Source organism: Dipodomys merriami, unplaced genomic scaffold, assembly GCF_024711535.1.
Source record: "Dipodomys merriami isolate MVZ:Mamm:240054 unplaced genomic scaffold, mDipMer1.0.p SCAF_58, whole genome shotgun sequence".
Classification (NCBI taxonomy): Eukaryota; Metazoa; Chordata; class Mammalia; order Rodentia; family Heteromyidae; genus Dipodomys; species Dipodomys merriami.
The window spans coordinates 6,670,510-6,691,935 of record NW_027206157.1 but is presented as its reverse complement, the minus strand read 5'-3'; the positions used below and the strand labels follow the sequence as shown (position 1 = coordinate 6,691,935).

General features: G+C 52.8%; 1 protein-coding gene and 1 long non-coding RNA gene across 3 annotated transcripts; one reads left to right on the top strand and one right to left on the bottom strand.

The window, feature by feature from the left end:
- Nucleotides 1-9,011: 9,011 nt before the first annotated feature.
- LOC138813047 (uncharacterized) lies at nucleotides 9,012-10,581 on the bottom strand. Its single transcript, XM_070001318.1, has 2 exons — nucleotides 10,550-10,581; nucleotides 9,012-10,270 (listed from the first exon to the last, which is right to left on the bottom strand). The coding sequence occupies exon 2, from the start codon at nucleotides 10,103-10,105 to the stop codon at nucleotides 9,176-9,178; it is 930 nt and encodes a 309-aa protein (XP_069857419.1). The 5' UTR covers nucleotides 10,106-10,270; nucleotides 10,550-10,581; the 3' UTR covers nucleotides 9,012-9,175.
- Nucleotides 10,582-14,115: 3,534 nt separating this feature from the next.
- On the top strand, nucleotides 14,116-19,879 carry LOC138813046 (uncharacterized). 2 transcript variants are annotated; one of them, XR_011367704.1, is made up of 3 exons: nucleotides 14,116-14,199; nucleotides 18,165-18,400; nucleotides 19,833-19,879. It is a non-coding gene; the product is annotated as an uncharacterized lncRNA (long non-coding RNA). The 2 variants fall into 2 exon arrangements; XR_011367703.1 differs by having other exon boundaries at nucleotides 18,165-18,434.
- Nucleotides 19,880-21,426: the final 1,547 nt, after the last annotated feature.

Below are 21,426 nucleotides of genomic sequence, written 5' to 3'. Positions count from 1 at the left end.
CCTGTGTCCGTCCGTCTCTTCCTGTCTCTGTGTCTATGTCTGTCTATCTGTCCTGGCTGAGTTTGTCTGTCTGTGACTGTGCCTGTCTGTCTCTTTGTCTCTTCTGTCTCTGTCCATCTGTCTCTTGTCTCTATGTCTGTCTGTCTATGCCTGTGTCTGTCTCTATCCGTTTCTCTTCCTGTGTGTCTCTGTGTGTACATCTGTCTGTCTGTCTGTCTGGGTCTCTTCTGTCTCAGTCTGTGTCTGTCTGTCTGTCTCTGTGTCTACATCTGTGTCCTCTGTCTGTCTGTCTGTCTGTCTGTCTGTTTCTGTCTTCCTGGCTCGTCTGTCTGTCTCTTCTGCCTCTCTCCATCTGTCACTTGTGTCTGTCTGTCTCTGTCTCATGTCTGTCTCTGTGTTGACGTCTGTCTGTCTGTCTGTCTGTCTGTATCTGACTCTTCTCTCTGTCGGTCTGTCTGCCCCTGCGTCTATCTGTTCTGTGTCTTTCCATCTGTCTCTCTGTCTCTGTGTCTGCCTGTGTCTGTCTGTCTCCCTGTCTGTCTGTCTCTTATCTCTGTCTGTTTTTGTTCTGTCTCTGTCTGTCTCTTGTGTCTGTCTGTCTATTCTGTCTCTGTCTCTTCCTGTCTGTCTCAGTCTGTCTGTCCGTCTACCTCTGTCGGTCTCTCCCTGTCTCCATCTGTCTGTCTGTCTGTTCGGTCTGTCCATCTATCTCTCCCTGTCTGTGTCTGTGTCTCCGTCTGGCTCTGTCTCTCATCTCTGTGTCTGTCTCTTGTCTGTCCATCAGTCTCATGTCTGTCAGTCTGTGTCTGTTCCCTCTGTCCGTCTCTGTCTCCATCTGTCTGTCTGTCTCATGTCTTTGTCTCTGTGTATATGTCTGTCTGTCTGTGTCTCTTCTGTCTCTTGTCTGTCCATTGGCTCTCATGTCTCTGTCTCTCTGTGTCTGTCTGTCTCTTCTCAGTCTGTCTTTCTGTGCCTGTGTCGGTTTCTTCTGTCTCAGTCTGTCTGTCCCCGTCTGTCTTCCTGTCTGTGTCTGTTTGTCTCTTTTCTCTTCTGTCTGTACTTGTCTGTCTTTTGTCTCTGTCTGTCTGTGTGACTCTTGTCTCTGTCCATCTGTCACTTGTCTCTATCTGTGTCTGTTTGTCCATCTGTCTCCTCTGTGTCTGCCCATCTATCTGTCTGTGCCTGCGTCTGTCTGTTTCTTCTCTATCTCTGTGTCTACATGTCTGTCTCTGACTGTCTGTCTCTTCTTGTCTGTCTCTGTGTCTACATCTGTGTCCTTTGTCTGTCTGTCTGTCTGTCTGTCTGAGTCTGTTTCTTCTCTCTGTGTCTACATGTCTGTCTCTGTCTGTCTGTCTCTTCCTGTCTGTCTCTGTGTCTACATCTGTCTGTGTTCTCTGTCTGTCTGTCTGTCTGTCTCATCTGTCTCTCTCCATCTGTCACTTGTCTCTCTCTCTCTGTCCGTCTCTCTGTGCCTGTGTCTGTCTGTTCTCTTTGTCTGTCTGTCTCGGTGCATCTGTCTCTCCCTGTGTGTCTCTTTGTGTACATCTGTGTCTGTCTGTCTGTCTTTTGTCTCTTCTCTTTGTCTGTCTCTCTGTCTGTCTGTACCTGTGTCTGTCTGTCTCTTCCTGTCTCTGTGTCTATGTCTGTCTATCTGTCCTGGCTCAGTTTGTCTGTCTGTGCCTGTCTGTCTCTTCTGATTCTGTCTGTCTCCGTCTGTCTGTCAGTCATGTCTGTATCTCTGGCTCATGTCTGTCTGTGTCTCTCTGTCTGTGTCTCTTCTGTCTCTGTCCATCTGTCTGTCTCTGTGTCTCTGTCTGTGTGTGTTCTGTGTGTCTCCGTCTGTCTGTACATCTTCGTCTGTCTGTGTGTCTCTCTCTGTCTCATGTGTCTGTCTTTCCGTCTCTGTAACTACATCTGTCTGTCTCTTCTGTTGTCTGTCTGTCTGTTCTATCTCTGTCTCTTCCTGTATGTCTCTGTATTCATATGTCTGTCTCTTGTGTCTGTCTGTCCGTCTGTGCCTGTTTCTGTCACATCCGCCTCTGTCTGTCTGTCTGTTCTGTCTGTGTCTGTCTTCCTGTCTCTGTCCATCTGTCTTTTCTCTGTCTCTGTCTCTCTGTCTCTGTCTGTGTCTGTCTGTCTCTATCCATCTGTCTCTCCCTATCTGTCTGTCTGTCTGTCCGTCTGTCTCTGTTGGTCTCCCCCTGTCTCCATGTCTCCCTCTGTCTGTCTCTGTCTGTCTGCCTCTCTGTCTCTGTCTGTTATCTGTCCATTGGTCTCTCTGTCTGTCTGTCTCTGTCTTCTTGGTTCTGTCTCTTCTGCCTCTCTCCATCTGTCACTTGTCTCTGTCTGTCTGTCTGTCTCTGTCTCATGTCTGTCTGTATGTTGATGTCTGTCTGTCTGTCTCAGTCTGTGTCTGACTCTTCTGTCAGTCAGTCTGCCCCTGTGTCTATCTGTTCTGTGTCTGTCCATCTGTCTCTCTCTGTCTGTCTCTGAGTCTGTCTGTCTCTTATCTCTGTCTGTCTGTCTGTGTCTGTTCTGTCTCTTGTGTCTGTCTGTCCTGTCTCTGTCTCTTCCTGTCAGTCTCTGTGTTCACATCTGTGTCTCAGTCTGTCTGTCTGTCTACCTCTGTCGGTCTCTCCCTGTCTCCATCTGTCTGTCTGTCAGTCTGTTCTGTCTCTGTCTGTTTGTCTCTGTCTGTGCCCGTCTCTGTGTCTGTCTCTTGTCTCTGTCTTCTCTGTGCTTGTGTCTATCTCTGTCTGCTGCTGTCTCTCCATGTCTGTTCATCTCCCTTCCTGTCTCTGTGTCTACAGCTGTCTGTCTGTTTCTTGTCTCTGTCTGTCTGTCTCTTCTACCTCTCTCCATCTGTCACTTCTCTCTGTCTTTTCTGTCTGTCTGTCTCTCTGTGTCTGTCTGTGCCGGTTTCTCTCATGTCCATCTCTGTCTGTCTGTTCTGTCTCTGTCTGTGCCTGTGTCTGTCTGTCTCTTCCTGTCTCTGTGTCTCTGTCTATCTGTCCTGGCTCAGTTTGTCTGTCTGTGCCTGTCTGTCTCTTCTGTTTCTGCCATCTGTCTTTCCCTGTCTGTCTGTCTGTGTCTCTGTCTGTCTGTGTCTCTGTCTGTGTGTCTCTGTCTGTCTGTCCTGTCTCTGTCTGTCTCTCCCTGTCTGTCTGCACATCTTCGTCTGTCTGTGTCTCTCTCTGTCCGTCTCTGTGTCTACATCTGTCTGTGTGTCTCTTCTGTCTGTCTGTTCTGTCTCTGTGTCTTCCTGTCTGTCTCTGTTCACATCTGTCTGTCTCTTGTGTCTGTCCATTTACCTCTGTCGGTCTCTCCCTGTCTCCATGTCTACATCTGTCTGTCTCATATTAGTCTGTCTGTGTCTGTCTGTCTGTCTGTCTCTATCTTCCTGTCTCTGTCTGTCTCTTTTGTCTCTCTCCATCTGTCACTTGTCTCTGTCTGTCTGTGTCTGTCTGCCCGTCTCTCTGTGCCTCTGTATGTCTGTCTCTATGTCTATCTGTCTCGGTGCACCTGTCTCTCCCTGTCTTGTCTCTCTTCTGTCTCTTTGTCTGTCTGTCTGTCTCTCTGTGTCTGTCTGTGCCAGTTTCTCTCACGTCCATCTCTGTCTGTCTGTCTCCGTCTCTGTCTGTGCCTGTGTCCATCTGTCTCTTCCTGTCTATGTGTCTCTGTCTATCTGTCCTGGCTCAGTTTGACTGTCTGTGCCTGTCTGTCTCTTCTGTCTCTGTCTCTCTCTCAGTCTCTGTGTCTCTGTCTGTCTGTATGTCTGTCTGTGTGTCTGTCTGTCCTGTCTCTGTCTCTCCCTGTCTGTCTGCACATCTTGGTCTGTCTGTCTGTGTCTCTCTCTCTCTCTGTGTCATGTCTGTGTCTGTCTGTCTGTCTGTCTACATCTGTCTGTGTATCTCTTCTGTCTGTCTGTCTGTTTCTGTCATTGTCCATCCCCCCTCCCCCCTCCCCAGGACTAAATACTAAGTACTCAGCACCCCATTTCCCCCTGGCTTCCTATCACCCATCACCGTCCTCCTCCTCCTCCTCCTCTTCCTCCCACCTCCATCAGCCCCCCCTCCCCAGGACGCGAACCCGGGGCCGGAGCTCCTCACCTACCTTTCCAGGTTGGGGGGTTCACTGGAGATCCGGGTCTCTCGGTTGGTCCTGGGGGGGTGGGGAGAGGGGGTGGAGGTGGCTTTGAACCACGATCCTCCAGATCTCAGCCTCCTGAGCAACAAGGAAGGCTTGGCGAAGAATATGCCAACGACCGTCACCACCACAGTAACAAGAACAACAACAACAATAACCATTGTGACAATAATAATAACTATAATAACAATAGCAATGACAATAATAATCATGACAACAATAACAACTATAATAACAATAACAATGACAATAATAACAATGATAACAATAATAACCATAATACCCATAATAGTAATAACCATGGCAACAATAATAACTATAATAATAACAATGACAACAACAATAACAATAATAACCATCATGACAACCATAGCAGTAACCATAATAATAACCATCACCATAGTAACAATAACAACAATAACAATCATAACAATAACCCAAACATCATGACAACAATAACAATAATAACCACAATACCCATAATAGTAATAACCATGACAATAATGATGATCATAACCATCATATTAACAATAACAGTAACAACCATGATAGTAAAAACAACGTCAATAACAGTAATAATAATAACTATGATGAGAATAATAGTAATAACAATGAGGAGGAAGGAAAGGAGGAGGAGGAGGAGGAAAAGAGGAGGAAAAGGAGGAGGAAGAGAATGGGTTGGACCAGCCACAGGGGGCGTGGCTTCATGGATGGATGAATGGGTGGATGGATGGGTGGGTGGGTGGGTGGATGGATGGATGGGTAGATGGATGGATGGGTGGATGAATGGATGGATGGATGGATGGGTGGATGGATGGGTGGATGGATGGATGGATGGGTGGATGGATGGGTGGATGGGCAGATGGATGGATGGATGGATGGGTGGTGGATGGATGGATGGGTGGGTGGATGGGTGGATGGGTGGGTGGGTGGGTGGATGGATGGATGGATGGGTGGATGGATGGGTGGATGGGTGGGTGGATGGATGGATGGGTGGATGGATGGATGGATGGATGGGAGGATGGGTGGATGGATGGATGGGTGGATGGATAGGTAGATGGATGGATGGGTAGATGGATGGATGGATGGGGAGGAAGAGGAGGAGGAGGAAGAGAGGAAGAGGAGAAGGAAGAAGAGAAAGAGGAGGAGGACAGGAGAAAGAGGAGGAGGAAGAGGAGGACCATGACACCCTGCACCCCTAAGGTGGGTTTTCCATTACCTCTGGGCCCTGGGACCCTGGTACCCCAGATTCCTGTGACCTGTGACCCCTGCACCCCCTGAACTCTGCACCCCAGGACCTTTGCTCCCTGGGCTTTTCCCCTCTGAACTTGGGGGAACCTAGGACCCAGGACCCCCGTGACAGATGCCTTCCCTCACCCCCCAGATTGGTGACCTCTGATCCCTGCACCCCTGAACTTCCCATTCCCCCTCTTCCTGACTCCCTTACCCCTGAACTTTGCACCCCAGGACCTTGGCTCCCTGATCTTGCCCATGTCCCAGGTGTCCGCCCTCCCCTGACCTCTGTCTCCCCCCTCCTTGACCTTTGAACTCCTTTGCTGGCTGCACCCCAGGACCTTTGCTCTCTGGGCCTTTGACCCCATCTTCCCAGGAATCCTTGTGCTTTCCCCCCAATGAACTTTGGGGTCCTGGGAACCCCAGGATTGACCATGTTTCCCCCTGCATCTCCCTGACCCCTAACCTCTCCTCCTTGACCCCCAGAACCCCCAAATCCCTACACCTCCCCCTTTCCCCCCTCTCAGGATCCCCTGTACCCCAAGATCCCCTCACCCCCCTCCACCCCTCGTCCAGGCCCCCTCACCTGGTCTGTCTGTCTGTCTGTCTGTCTGTCTCTCTGTCCTGTGTCTCCAGACAGCACAGCACAGCTTGCGGGCTCCTCTTTTATCCGCCCAGGCCCAGATGTCCCCATCCTGCCACGCTGCGGCCTGAGCCTCAGCTCCGCCCCACACAACCTGGGCTGAGGGGGGGTGTCAGTGGGAAAAGGAGGGAGGGGAAGCAGGGAAGAAAAAGAGGGGGTGGGGGTCGGGGAGAGGGGGATGGGGAGACCCTGAATCCCCCCACCAGGCCAGGCGGGGAAGGGGGGGATGCTGGGGAGGGGGAGGGAGAAACGGCCTAAGAGAAAGTTCTGGAAGGAAAGAGAGAGGAGGAGGAGGAGGAGGAGGAGGAGGAGGAGGAGGAGGAGGAGGAGGAGGAGGGGAGAGGAAGGGGAAAATGCCGGACCTGTGGGGTGGGGGGCACAGAGCTGAGAAAGAGGGGGTGTGGGGGGGCGGGGGAGGAGGGGGGATAGACAGACAGACAGACAGAGAGGAAACACAGCCAGAAAGACAGAGGAATGGAGTCAGACAGACACACAGACAGACACACAGATAGACAGAGAGAGACAGAGAGACAGAGACAGACAGACACACAGACAGGCAGATAAACAGGGACAGACACACAGAGAGACAGAGAGGGAAAAATAGACAGACACAGAGAGACAGACAGAGAGATACAGACATACAAATATAGACAGACAGGCAGAGACAGACAGAGAGACAGACAGACAGACAGACACAGAGAGAGATGAACAGACAGACAGACTCAGAGAGACAGAGACAGAGAGAATAACAGATGGACAGACAGAGACAGAGAGACAAAACACAGACAGAAACAGATAAACAGAGAGAGACAGAGACACAGAGAGACACACAGACAGAGAGAGATGGAGAGACAGACACAAATACAGAGAAACACAAGAGACAGACAGACACACAGAGAGGCAGATGAACAGGGACAGACACAGACAGAGAGAGAAAAATAGACAGACAGACACAGACAGACAGACAGAGAGATACAGACAAATATAGAGACAGACAGAGACACACAGAGAGATACAGACAGATAAATATAGAGACAGACAGACAGAGACAGAGAGAGAGAGATGAACAGAGACAGACATGGACAGAGAGACAGATACAGAGACAGACAGACACAGATAGACAGAGACAAACAGATACAGAGACAGACGGACACAGAGAATGACAGATGGACAGAGACAGAGACAAACAGACAGAGAGAGACAGATGAACACAGACAGACAGACTCACAGACATAGACAGACAGATGGACACAGAGAGACAGAGACAAATACAGAGAAACACAAGAGACAGACAGACACACAGAGAGGTAGATGAACACGGACAGACACACAGACAGAAACAGAAAAATAGACACAGAGTGATAGGCAGAGAGATACAGACAGACAGACACAGAGAGACAGATGAACAGAGACAGACATACAGAGACAGACATGGACATAGAGATAGACAAAGAGACAAATAGAGACCGAGAGACACACAGACAGGGACAGACAGACAGACAAAGAGACAGAGACAAATATAGAGAGAGAAACACAGAGAGACAGATGAACAGAGACAGTCAGACACAGAGAAAGACAGACACACAGATAGAGAAAGACAGAGACAGACAAACACACAGATACAGGGACAGACAGACAGAGACACAGACACAAACACAGAAAAATGGAGTCAGAGACAGACAGACAGACCCAGAAAGAGACAGAGAGACAGACAGACACAGACAGAGACAGACAAATGGACAGAGAGACAGACAGACACAGACAGATAACCAGAGACAGACAGACACAGACAAAGACACAAATGGACATAGAGACAGAAAGACAGACACAGAGATAAACAGACCGACAGAGAAACAGACAGACAGAAAATGACAAAGAGAAATAGAGACAGACAGAAATAGAGATAGACAGACAGACAGACAGACACAGAGAGACAGATGAACAGAGACAGACAGACAGACAGACAGACAGACGGACAGAGAAATAGACAGAGAAACAGACAGACAGATGGACAGACAAATGGACAGACAGAGGCAGACAGAGAGACAGACAAATGGACAGACACAGAGAGACACAGAGTCAGACAGGGACAGACAGACGTACAGACAGAACCATACAGACAGAGAAACGGTAAAAGAGAAAAAAGGAGTCAGAGACAGACAGACGGATGGACAGACAGACAGAGACAAATACAGAGTGAGACATAGACAGAGAGACAAACGGACAGAGACAGATAGAGATTGAGACACACAGAGAGACAGATGAAGACAGACAGACACACAGAGAGACCGACAGACGAACAGACAGAGACAGACACAGAAAAATACAGAGAAACACAGAGACAGACAGACAGACACACAGAGACAGATGAACAGACACAAACAGAAACAGACAGAAAAATGGAGTCAGAGACAGACAGACAGACAGACAGAGACAGAAAGAGACAGAGACAGACATAGCTAGCCAGACAGACAGATGAACAGAGGCAGAGACAGACAGACAGAGACAGACAGACAGATACAGAGACAGACACACAGAGACATAGAGACAAATGGACAGAGACAGAGTGACAGACAAACAGACTGCAAAACAGAAAGAGACACAGAGACAGACAGAGACAGAAATACAGAGACTCACAGAGACAGACAGAAAGACATAAGAAGGAAGGAAGGAGAGAAGGAGGGAAGGAAGGAAGGAAGGAGGGAAGAAGTGGAGGGAATGAAGGAAGGAGGGAAGGAAGGAAGGAGGGAAGGAGTGGAGGGAACAAAGGAAGGAAGGAAGGAAGGAGTGGAGGGAATGAAGGAAGGAAGGAAGGAAGGAGGGAAGGAATGAAGAAAGGAAGGAGGGAAGGAGGGAAGGAAGGAAGGAAGGAAGGAGGGAAGGAAGGAAGGAAGAGGAGGAAGGAAGGAAGGAAGAGGAGGAAGAGGAGGAGGTGGAGCAGCAGCAGCCACAGTGGGAGGAGGAGGCGCAGGCTTTTCCCATATCTTGGTCTCATTTCCTGCTAATTCCTTCCAGATGTTTCCAGCTTCCTCCAGGCCATGATTCATGCGGGGCCTGCAGGAGAAAAAAAGCCACAGCAGCAGAGGCTTCCAGTTTCCCTGCGCCCCTCCTCCCCCCACCCAGCTGCTGTTCCACGTTGCACACAGGAAGGACTCATCCATCAGCACCCAGCATGGGTGCTGTGGGCCCCGAGCTCGGTGCTTCTCCTAGGCCCTGGGTTGGACCAGGGAGGAAGGAAGGAAGGAAGGAAGGAAGGAAGGAAGGAAGGAAGGAAGGAAGGAAGGAAGGAAGGAAGGGAAGGAAGGAGGGAAGGATTGGAATGAAGGAAGGAGGGAGGAAGGAAGGAGGGAAGGAAGGAGGGAAGGATTGGAGGGAAGGAAGGAAGGAGGGAAGGAGGAAAGGAAAGAAGGAGGGAAGGAGGGAAGGAAGGAGGGAAGGAAGGAAGGAAGGAGGGAAGGAGGGAAGGAAGGAAGGAAAGAAGGAAGGAGGGGAGGGAAGGAAGGAAGGAAGGAAGGAAGGAAGGAAGGAAGGAAGGAAGGAAGGAGGACAGGAGAGAAGGAAGGAGGGAAGGAAGGAAGGAAGGAAGGAGAGGAGGAGGGAAGGATTGGAGACAAGGAAAGAAGGAAGAAGGGAAGGATTGGACACAGGAAAGGAAGGAGGAAAGGAAGGAAGGAAGGAAGGAAAGAATGAAGGAAGGAAGGAAGGAAGAAGGGAAAGAGGGAATGATTGGAGAGAAGGAAGGAGGGAAGGAAGGAAGGAGGGAAGGAGGGAAGGATTAGAATGAAGGAAGGAGGGAAGGAAGGATGGAGGGAAGGAAGGAAGGAGGGAAGGAAGGAAGGATTGGAGGGAAGGAAGAAGGAAGGAAGAAAGGAAGGAAGGAAGGAGTGAAGGAAGGAAGGAAGGAGGGAGGGAGGGAGGGAAGGAAGGAAGAAAGGATAGAGGGAAGGAAGGAAGGAAGGAAGGAGGGAAGGATTGGAGGGAAGGAAGGAGGAAGGAAGGAAGGAAGGAAGGAAGGAGGGAAGGAAGGAAGAAAGGATGGAGGGAAGGAAGGATTGGAAGGAGGGAAGGAAGGAGGGAATTCATTCATTCATTATTCATTTCCTCAATTCCCCCTCCCCCTCCCCCCTTCCAGGAAGTTTTGGGCGGATTTCCAGGCGTTGAGAAGAGGAAGCCATTGGCTGGGTTCTGGTTGAGTCTGACACACACACAGGAAATCCATCAGCAATTTGTTCCAGAAGCTTCTAGAAGCTTGGTTGGGGCGGGGGGGGGGGAAGGGAAAGACAAACCATGCACATGAGCTAATCATCATAATAAATCAACAACAACAACAAGAACAAGAATAGTCAAGGGACCCTGGACCAGTCACCGCAAAGGATCATGGGAAGGGGTGATGTCATCATCCATCCTCAACTTCTCCCATGGAGGAGAATCCCAAGGGAAACGTAACTGGGTCCCAGATGTTGGGGAGAATGGGGGGGGGGGGGGAGGAAATAGAAACCAGCCCCAGCCCTGGCTTCTTTCTAGAACCTTCCATGGGTTGTCCTGGAAGCGTCTCAAGTCCTTAGATCAAACAGATCCCCTGGGAAAACCTATCATCAATAGACCATGAGAGGATAAGTATCAATACCAACACCAATACCAATATCATCAATACCCTCCTTCCCTCCCCCCCTCCCCCCCAAAATTATTCCTGGGCCAAGGAATGGGGGTGGGAGGGTTGGGGTGTGTCTGGGTGGAGGGAACGCCTGCCTGGGGAATGTGCTGAGTTATTCTGAAACCTGGAGCTTTCTGGGACCTTCTGGAACCTTGGGGGAACTTTCTGGAACTTTCTGGATGGATGGATGGTGGATGGATGGGTGGATGGATGGGTGGGTGGATGGATGGATGGGTGGATGGGTGGATGGATGAATGGGTGGATGAGTGGATGGATGGGTGGATGGATGGATAGGTGGATGGGTGGCTGGATGGGTGGTTGGATGAGTGGATGGGTGGATGGGTGGATGGATGGATGAGTGGATGGATGGATGGGTGGGTGGATGGATGGAGGATCGATGGGTGGATGGATGGGTGGGTGGATGGATGGATGGGTGGATGGATGGAGGATGGATGGGTGGATGGATGGATGGGTGGATGGATAGGTGGATGGATAGATAGGTGGGTGGATGGATGAGTGGTTGGATGGATGGGTGGATGGATGGATGGATGGGCGGCCCCCATCATTGCTGGTCCGCTCACCTGCAGGTAGGCCAGTGCGCACACGATCTTGGCAGGCGCGCAGGTAGCTGAGGAGTTCGCCACCAGGCACGTAGTCCATCATCCTGTACATCCAGCGGTCATCGCGCCACGTGGAGAACCTGGGATGGGGTCAGGGGGAGGGAAAGGACACACACGTGAGGTGCTAGGTGCTTGCTGATTATCCAGAGTCCCTGTGGGGAAGTGCTGGGTGCTTGGTACCTGTCCTGAGTTAGTAATAGGCAGGTGCTGGGTGCTTGGTACCTGACTCATGTAAATAGTAGGGAGGTGCTGGGTGTGAAGTCCCGTTCCTGGGTCACCATGGGGAGGTGCTGGGTGCTTAGTTCCTATCCTCGGTCTCCATGGAGAGGTGCTCAATGCTTAGGCTCAGTCCTTGTTCCCCAGGTGGTGGTGCTGGGTGCTTAGTTCCAGTTCTGGGTTACTCTGAGGAGGTGCTGGTTGCTTAGTCCCTGTCCTGGGTCATCATGGGATGGTGCTAGGTTCTCAGTACCTCCCCTGAGTCACCATGGGGAGGTGCTGGGTGCTTAGTCCCAGCCCTGCGTCATCATAGGATGGTGCTGGGTGCTTAGTCCTGGTCCTGGGTTACTCTGAGGAGGTGCTGGTTGCTTAGTCCCAGCCCTGGGTCGTCATGGGATGGTGCTGGGTGCTTGGGAATCATCCTAGGTCACTATGATGAGGTGTTGGGTGCTTAGTCCCAGCCCTGGGTTACTATGGGGTGGTGCTGGGTGCTTGGGGATCATCCTGGGGAGGTGCTGGGTGCTTAGTTCCTGTCTTGGGTCATTATGGGATGGTGCTGGGTGCTTGGGGGATATTGTGAGTCACTATGGGAAGGTGCTGGGTGCTTAGTCCCCACTCTGGGTCACCATGGGGACGTGCTGGGTGCTTAGTCCTGGCCCCGGGTCACCCTGGGATAGTGCTAGGTGCTTAGTCCCAGCCCTGGGTCATCATGGGATAGTGCTGGGTGCTTAGTCCTGGCCCTGGGTCACCATGGGGAGGTGATGGGTGCTTAGTCCTGGTCCTGGGTCACCATGGGGTGGTGCTGGGTGCTTAGTCCCTGCCCTTGGTCACCATGTGGAAGTGCTGGGTACTTACTCCTGGATCTGGGGCACCATAGGGAGGTGCTAGGTGCTCAGTCCCCATCCTGAGTCACTATGGAGAGGTGGGTGCTGGGTGCTCAGTCTCCAACCTGAGTCACTATGGGGAGGTGCTGGGTGCTTAGTCCCCACTTTGGGTCACCATGGGGAGGTGCTGGTAGCTCAGTCCCTGGGTCATCATGGGGAGGTGCTGGGTACTTAGTCCTGGCCCTGGGTCACCATGGGGAGGTGCTGGGTGCTTAGACCTGGCCCTGGGTCACCATGGGGAGTTGCTGGGTGCTTAGTCCCCATCCTGGGTTACCATGGGGAGGTGCTGGGTGCTTAGTCCTGGCCCTAGGTCACCATGGGGAGGTGCTGGGTGCTTAGTCTTGGTCCTGGGTCACCATGGGCAGGTACTGGGGGCTTATTCCCCATCCTGGGTCACCATGGGGAGGTGCTGGGTGCTCAGTCCCCATTCTGGGTCACCATGGGGAGGTGCTGGGTGCTTACTGCTGGATCTGGGGCACCTTAGGGAGGTGCTGGGTGCTCAGTCCCCATCCTGAGTCACTATGGGGAGGTGCTGGGTGCTGAGTCCCCATTTTGGGTCACCATGGGGAGGTACTGGGTGCTCAGTCCCTGCCCTGGGTCACCATGGAGAAGTGCTGGGTGCTCAGTCCCTGAGTCACCATGGGGAGGTGGTGGGTGCTAAGTCCCTGCCTTGGGTCACCATGGGGAGGTGCTGGGTGCTCAGTCCCCAAAGCCAGGGCACCCAACGGCCTGGTTCATGCCAGGCCACGCCCCCCAGGCCAGCCATCCAATGGCAGCACGCCCAGGCCACGCCCTCAAAGCCAGACTACACAATAGCATCACTGTTGCCAGGCTACGCCCCCCGATGACCAGCCGCCCAATGGCCTTACTTCCAAGCCATACCCCCAAAGCCAGGACCCTCAATAGCCTAGTTCCTGCCAGGCCATGCCCCCTAGGCCCAGCGGCCCAATGGCCTTACTTCCAAGCCACGCCCCCAGCCCAGCCGACCAATGGCATTACGTCCAGCCGCCCAATGGTGTCTTTCCAGGCCACGCCCCCAAACCCCAGCGGCCCAATGGCCTCTGTTCCAGGCCACGCCGCCCACTGACTCTCCCGTCAGCTCCACGCCCTTCAGGACACGCCCACCGCGACGCCACGCCCATCAGAAAGCCAGGCCCTCCCGCGTCCCCGCCTCTTAAAGGAGCCTCGTCCCGGAGGCCTCCACGCACCGACGGTGACCCGGGGGCCGCCCGGGTCGGCGTCCTCGGAGGTCCTGCGCGCTTCCGCTTCCGCTTCCGGATCCAGATGGCCTAGTGGTGGCCATGGCGGCGGCGGCGGCGACGCTCCGCGGCCCCGCTACGGCTGCATTTCCGGGCGCGGCCGCCGGCGCCGTCGCATCGATGTCATCAGCCGGCGCCAAGACGCGGGCACGCATGCGCGCGCTCTCGGCGGAGCGCCACTGCGCATGCACATAGGGTTAGCGGGGGAGGGGCCGAACGCTCCCAGCGGAGAGCCATGGCGCATGCGCAGAGGGTTCTTCAGCGGGGACAGGCTGAGCCGGCCTGGCGGAGCGCCATTGCGCTTGCGCACAGGGTTAGGCAGCTGGGAGGGGCTGAGCCAGCCTGCGCCAATGCGCATGCGCACAGGGTTTGTCAGCAGGGAGGGGCCTAGCGCTCCCGGCGGAGCGCCGCTGCGCATGCGTGTCCCTTGGCTGCTTGTTCCCACTGCCCTCCCGCGTGTGGACCCACGGCGCATGCGCACAGGTTGAATCGGCCGGGCGGCGCAGAGCGGACCCTGGAGGGTCGAGTTGCGCATGCGCACAGCGTGAGTCCGCCGGGAGGTGCCTAGGGGACCCCGGAGGATCGAGCTTCCGTCCGCATTGCGCATGCGCACTGGTTGAGTCGTCCGGCACCGTCCGGGCCGAGCGTGTGGTGCGTGCATGCGTGGGATTCCCTCGGTTGATCTGGTTGGTACTGCGCATGCGTGCCACCTGGCGGGGAGGTCCTCCGCGCTGCACCGCGCATGCATGAGCCACCACGCCCCGTCCCTCCCCCCCGCCCCCCCCCCCGCCGAGCAGGAACACGCATGCGTGTGCTCCCGGGCTCTGCGAGGTACGGATCTGCGCATGCGCGGGATTGGGCTGCGCTGCCCTGCAACGCGCATGCGCGGTTCCCAGAGACAGACTGACAGACAGACACAGGGACAGTGAAACAGAGTCAGACAGACACTGGGACAGAGACGGACACACAGATGGACACAGAGAGACACAGACAGATAGATGGACACAGACAGACACAGAGAAGACAGAGACATGGGCAGGCATAGACAGACAGACACAGAATGACAGACAGAGAGACAGACAGACAGAGGCAGAGCCAGACAGACAGGGAATGACAGAGAGAGACAGACACAGGCCGACAGACAGAGACGGACAGACATAGAACAAGACAGACAGACACTGGGAAAAAGACAGACAGAGACAGACACACAGATGGACACAGAGAGAGACACAGACAGATGGACAGACAGACATAGGCAGAGACAGACACAGACATAGAGAAAGACAGACAGACACAGAGAATGACAGACAGACACGAAAGACAGACAGAGAATGACAGAGAGACACAGACAGACAGACACAGACAGACAGATACTGACACAGGCAGACAAAGAAAGACAGAACGAGACCCAGACAGACACAGGAGACAGAGACAGAGAGACAAAGAGACAGACACAGAAGTCAGAAGTAGACTGATGACAGACAGACAGACCGAGACAGACAAAGACAGAATGAGACAGAGACAGACAGTGAGACAGACATGGACAGGCAGACCAACAGGCAGACACAGACGAGACAGACAGACAGAAAGACAGAGACAGAAGTAGACTGACAGACACAGACAGACAGACAAAGAAAGAGAGAACGAGACACAGACAGACTGACAGAGGAGACAGACAGAGACAGAGAGACAAAGGCAGACAGACACAGACATGGACAGGTAGAGACACGCAGACCAACAGACAGACTGACAGAGGAGACAGACAAAGACAGAGACAGACAGAAGAAGACACAGACAGACAGACAGACAGAGACAGAGACAGAGCTTGACCTACTCCATTGAGGTCAGGACTTGGTTCCAAGTCACTCAAATGTGAAAATGTTAATCCCACCCATATTTAATCAACATCCATCCACCCATCCATCCTCCATCCATCCATCCACCCACCCATCCACCTATCCATCCACCCATCTATTCACCCATCCATCCATCCATCCATCCACCCATCCACCCTCTGATCCACCCATCGATCCATCCACCCATTCGTCCACCTATCCATCCATCCACCCATCCATCTATCCACCCATCCATCCACCCACCCACCCATCCATCCATCCACCCATCTACCCATCTATCCACCCATCCATCCATCCACCCATCCACCCATCTATCCACCCATCCATCCATCCACCCATCCACCCATCTATCCACCCATCCATCCATCCACCCATCCATCCATCCACCCTCCCATCCATCCACTCATCCAACCACCCACCCATCCATCCATCCATCCACCCATCCATCCATCCTCCATTGAGATGAACACTTGGGTCCAAGTCACTCAACTGTGCAAATGTTAATCCCTTCCATATTCCATCAACAGCAGGACGTGGGTCCAACTCATTCAAGTGTGCAAATGTTAATCCCTTCCCTCCTTCCTCCATGGAGAGGAGTTGGGTCCGTCACTCAATTGTGCAAATGTTAATCCCTTCCGTCTGTCCTCCATCCAGATGAGGACTTGGGTCCAACTCACTGAAGTGTGCAAACGTTAATCCCACCCATATTGTATCAGGACTTGGGTCCAAGTCACTGAAGTGTGTAAATGTTAATCCCATCCATATTCAATCAACATCCATCCCATCCACCCACCCATCCCCCATCCATCCATCCACCCATCCACCCACCCATCCCCCATCCATCCATCCACCCTTCTATCCACCCATCTATCCACCCATCCACCCATCCGTCTATCTGTCTGTCTGTCCATCTATGCATCCATCCCTCTGTCTATCCAGGCGTCTGTCTATCTACTCTCTGTCTGTCTGTCCATTCATGGATCCATCCATCCATCTGTCTATCCACATGTCTGTCTGTCTATCTATCTACTATATCTATCCACCTATCTGTCTGTCTGTGTGTCTATCTATACATCTCTCTGTCTGTCCAACCATCCATCCATCTATCCATCTATTCATGTATCTTATCTGTGTATCTATCTATCATCTATCCATCCGTCTGTCTATCTATCCACCTACCAGCCTGTCTGTCCATCCTTCTGTCCATCTGTCTATCCATCCATCTGTCCATCTGTCAGTCTGTCTGTCCATCCATCCATCTATCCATCTATTATCCATCTATCCATCTGTCTGTCTGTCCATCCATTCATCCATTTGTCTATCCATCTATCCATCTGTCAGTCTGTCTGTCTATCCATCTATCTGTCTGTCCATCCATCTGCCCATCTGTCTATCCATCTATCCATCTGTCAGTCTGTCCATCCATCCATCTACCCATCTATCAGTCTGTCTGTCTGTCCATCCATCCACCCATCTGTCTATCCATCTTATCTATCCATCTTTCAGTCTGTCTGTCCATCCATCCATCCATCTATCTAGGTATCAGTCTGTCTGTCTGTCCATCGATCCATCCATCTAGCTAGCTATCAGTCTGTCTGTCTGTCCATCCATCCACCCATCTGTCTATCCGTCTATCCATGTATCAGTCTGTCTGTCTGTCCATCCTTCCGCCCATCTGTCCGTCCATCTCTCAGTCTGTCTGTCTGTCCATCCATCCGCCCATCTGTCTATCCATCCATCTATCCATCTGTCAGTCTGTCTGTCTGGGTGAAGAACTCTGAAAAGGGACAAACTTTCTAGAACCATCTCCTTTCCCCGGGCCGTTGTGTGTGTGTGTGTGTGTGTGTGTGTGTGTGTGTGTGTGTGTCTGTCTGTCTGTCTGTCTGTCTGTGTGTACATCCTAGACTTCACCGGTCCATCTGCCATGACCGTTGGATTCAGAACCTTCTAGAACGCGGTGCCGTCTCCACCACCCTATCTAGGACTCGCTGCCCAGTGCTCGGGACAAGATGTCATCTGCTCATACACGTGTGTGCGTGCGTGTGCGTGCATGTGGCCCGGCCGGTCGCCCTGGGAAACGCCCTGGGTCACCATGATGATGATGATGATGATGCCCGGAGTTCACATCCTTCCTGGGTCACCATGATGATGATGATGATGATGATGATGATGATGATGATGATGATGATGATGATGGATGGATGGGTGGATGAATGGATGGATGGATGGATGGATGGATGGATGGATGGGTGGATGGATGGATGGATGGATGGTGGATGGATGGGTGGATGGATGAATTGATGGATGGATGGGTGGGTGGATGGGTGGATGGATGGGTTGATGGTTGGGTCAATGGATGGATGGATAGATGAGTGGATGGGTGGGTGGATGGATGATGGATGAATGGATGGATGGGTGGATGGATCAATGGATGGATGGGTGGCTGGCTGGGTAGATGGATGGATGATGGGTGGGTGGGTGGATGGATGAGTAGATGGATGGATGGATGGATGGATGGATAGATATATGGATGGGTGGATGGATGGGTGGATGGGTAGATGGATGGATGGATGGGTGGATGGATGGATTTGTGGATTTCCCCCTTAGGCCACCAAAGACCTAAGTTCTTCTCCTCCTGTCTCTCTGTCTCCAGGTGCAGAGAAGTTGATCCTCCACATACAGAAGCACAGCATCCCCTTCGCCCTGGCCACCAGCTGAGGGACTGAGGCCTACCAGGCCAAGACCAGCACACACCGGGAGCTGTTTGGTGCCTTTCACCACGTGGTGCTGGGTGATGACCCCGAGGTCAAGGCCAGCAAGCCCGCCCCGCACATATTCCTGGCCTGCGCCCGCAGGTTCTCCGGACATCTTCCTGGCCTGCACCCGCAGGTTCTCTCCTCATCCCCCCCCTCCCGTCAACCAGGTAAACCGAGGCCTCGGGCCTCGGGTCCACTGCATGGACCACACACAGAGAGACACACAGAAAGACAGACATGGACGGATACACAGATACACAGACCAGACAGACAGACAGACAGACACAGAAACACACAGATAGACGCAGAGACGGACACAGAGACACAGATAGACACATGGACAAACCAGACAGACATGCAGACAGACAGACAGGCAGATAGACACACAGACTGACAGGCAGACAAACCAGATAGAGACACAGACACAGAGACAGACTCATAGACAGACAGACAGACCACAGAGACACGGACAGACAGACACACTCCGATAGACAGACAGACACACTGACAGAGAGATAGACACACAGACACACAGACACAGAGACCAGACAGATAGACAGACAGACAGACACGAGACGGGACAGACACACAGATCACAGACCTACCAGACAGACCACAGAGACACAGACAGACAGACACACTGATAGACACACAGACAGACAGATAGACACAGACAGACGCACAGATACACAGACCACGCAGACAGACAGACAGACAGAGCACAGAGACACGGACAGACAGACACACACCAGTAGACAGACAGAGAGATAGGCATACATAGCAGACAGACACACAGACAGACAGACTACAGAGACACACAAATAGGCATATAGACAGACAGACGGATACAGAGACAGACACACACAGATAGACAGACACAGAGACACTTGGCCAGACACAGACAGACACACATACAGAGACAGACAGACAGACATAAGAGTCCAAACAGACAGATACACAGAACAGACCAGACAGACCGACCACAGAGACACAGACAGACAGATATAGGGACAGACAGACACACAGAGACAGACAGAGAGACACGGACAGACACACAATCACACAGACGGATGGACGGATGGAGAGACGGATGGACAGACGGCCCCAGGGGAACAGGGAGGGAGACTCCTTGGCACAGTGCTCACCTGGCCCACACCAGGCCCTGGGTGGGGGAGGCCTCGAAATCACACACAGAACATGCCAGTAGGCACGCCGTGGCTCAAAGGTCATCTTCCCTCCTTCCTTCCCTCCTTCCTTCCCTCCTTCCTTCCATCCTTCTTTCCCTCCTTCCCTCTTTTTTCCCTCCTTCCCTCCCTCCTTCCTTCTTTCCCTCCATCCTTCTTTCCTTCCCTCCTTCCTTCCTTCCTTCCCTCCTTCCTTCTTGTTCCTTCCCTCCATCCTTCCTTTTCATCCTTCCTTCCTTCCCTCCTTCCTTCCTTCCCTCCTTCCCTCCTTCCTTCTTTCCTTCCTTCCTACCCCCTTCCTTCCCTCCAACACTGGGCACCCGGCCCACCCCCCGGCCGACCTCTCACTCCGCGTGTCTCTCTCGTCCTCTGACCCTGCAGTGCCTGGTGCTGGAGGACACGCCCCACGGCATGGCGGTCGCCCAGGCAGCGGGGATGCAGGTGGTCATGGTGCCCCGCATCCAGCTCAACCCCGAACTCAACGGCCGGGGCCACCCTGCTGCTGCCCTCCTTGGGTGACATACAACCTGAGCTCTTCAGCCTGCCCGCCTTCAACTGACCTGCGGACAGACAGACAGACATAAGGACACTGGACACAAGGCCAAGACCTGACCCATCCCAGGGCCTCCCTGACCTCTGGAAATAAAGGGAATGAACACAGGAAGTGCCTCACTGAGTCACGAGTGGATGGATGGATGGATGGGTGGGTGGATGGATGGATGGATGGATGGATGGGTGGATGGATGGATGGATGGATGGATGGGTAAATGCATGGGTGGATGGATGGGGATGGATGGGTGGATGGGTGGATGGGTGGATGGATGGGTGGATGGATGGATAGGTGGATGGATGGATGGATGGGTGGATGGGTCGGTGGATGGATGGATGGGTGGATGGATGGGTGGATGGGTGGACCGGTGGATGGGTGGACGGATGGATAGATGGATGGGTGGATGGGTGGGTGGATGGATGGATGGGTGGATGGATGGGTGGATGGGTGGACCGGTGGATGGGTGGACGGATGGATACATGGATGGGTGGATGGGTGGGTGGATGGATGGATGGGTGGATGGATGAGTGGATGGGTGGACGGTGGATGGGTGATGGGTAGATGGGTGGATGAATGGATGGATGGGTGGATGGGTTGATGGATGGATGGATGGATGGATGGATGGATGGAGGGGTGGGTGGATGGGTGGATGGATGCATGGGTGAATGGATGGATGGGTGGATGGATGGGTGGATGGGTGGATTAATGAGTGGATGGATGGGTGGATGGATGGGTGGATGGATGGATGGATGGATGGATGGATGGATGGGTGGGTGGATGGATGGGTGGATGATTGGATGGATGGGTGGATGGATGGGTGGATGGTTGGATGGATGGGTGGGTGGATGGGTGGATGTATGGGTGGGTGGATGGGTGGGTGGATGGGTGGATGGATGGATGGGTGGGTGGATGGGTGGATGGATGGGTGGGTGGATGGATGGCTGTTATATCCTGCCCAGGCCCCTCCTCTCCCCCTCTGCCTGTGGGATTTGTTCCATTTGGTTTTGTGTCCTCTGGTGCTGCAGACGGTGGGTGATCAGCCTTGGGTCTTAAAATATCAGGCTGTGCTGAGAATAGCTCAGTCTCTTGCTCTTCAAGGCCAGGGTGGGGCTGAGGGCTGGGAATCAACTGGGTCAAGGTGAGAATAAGAGCAATAACAGTATTAACAACAACAATGACATGAATAACAATAGCAATAATAACAACAATCATAGTATGAGTAACAATAACAGCGATCATATCTATAACAATAACAATCACCCATCAACACATCATCCATAACAAGGACAGTAACAATGGGAACAACAACAATCACAGCAATCATAGCAATAACAATAACAATAATAGCCATTATAACAACCAAATAACAATAACAATGACATTAATAAGAGTAACAATAACAATAGAAGCAATAATAGCAATAAA

Bases quoted from the DNA above. Each gene is read 5' to 3' on its own strand.
- LOC138813047 (XM_070001318.1), bottom strand. From the start codon at position 10,105: ATGAATTCCCTCCTTCCTTCCCTCCTTCCAATCCTTCCTTCCCTCCAT.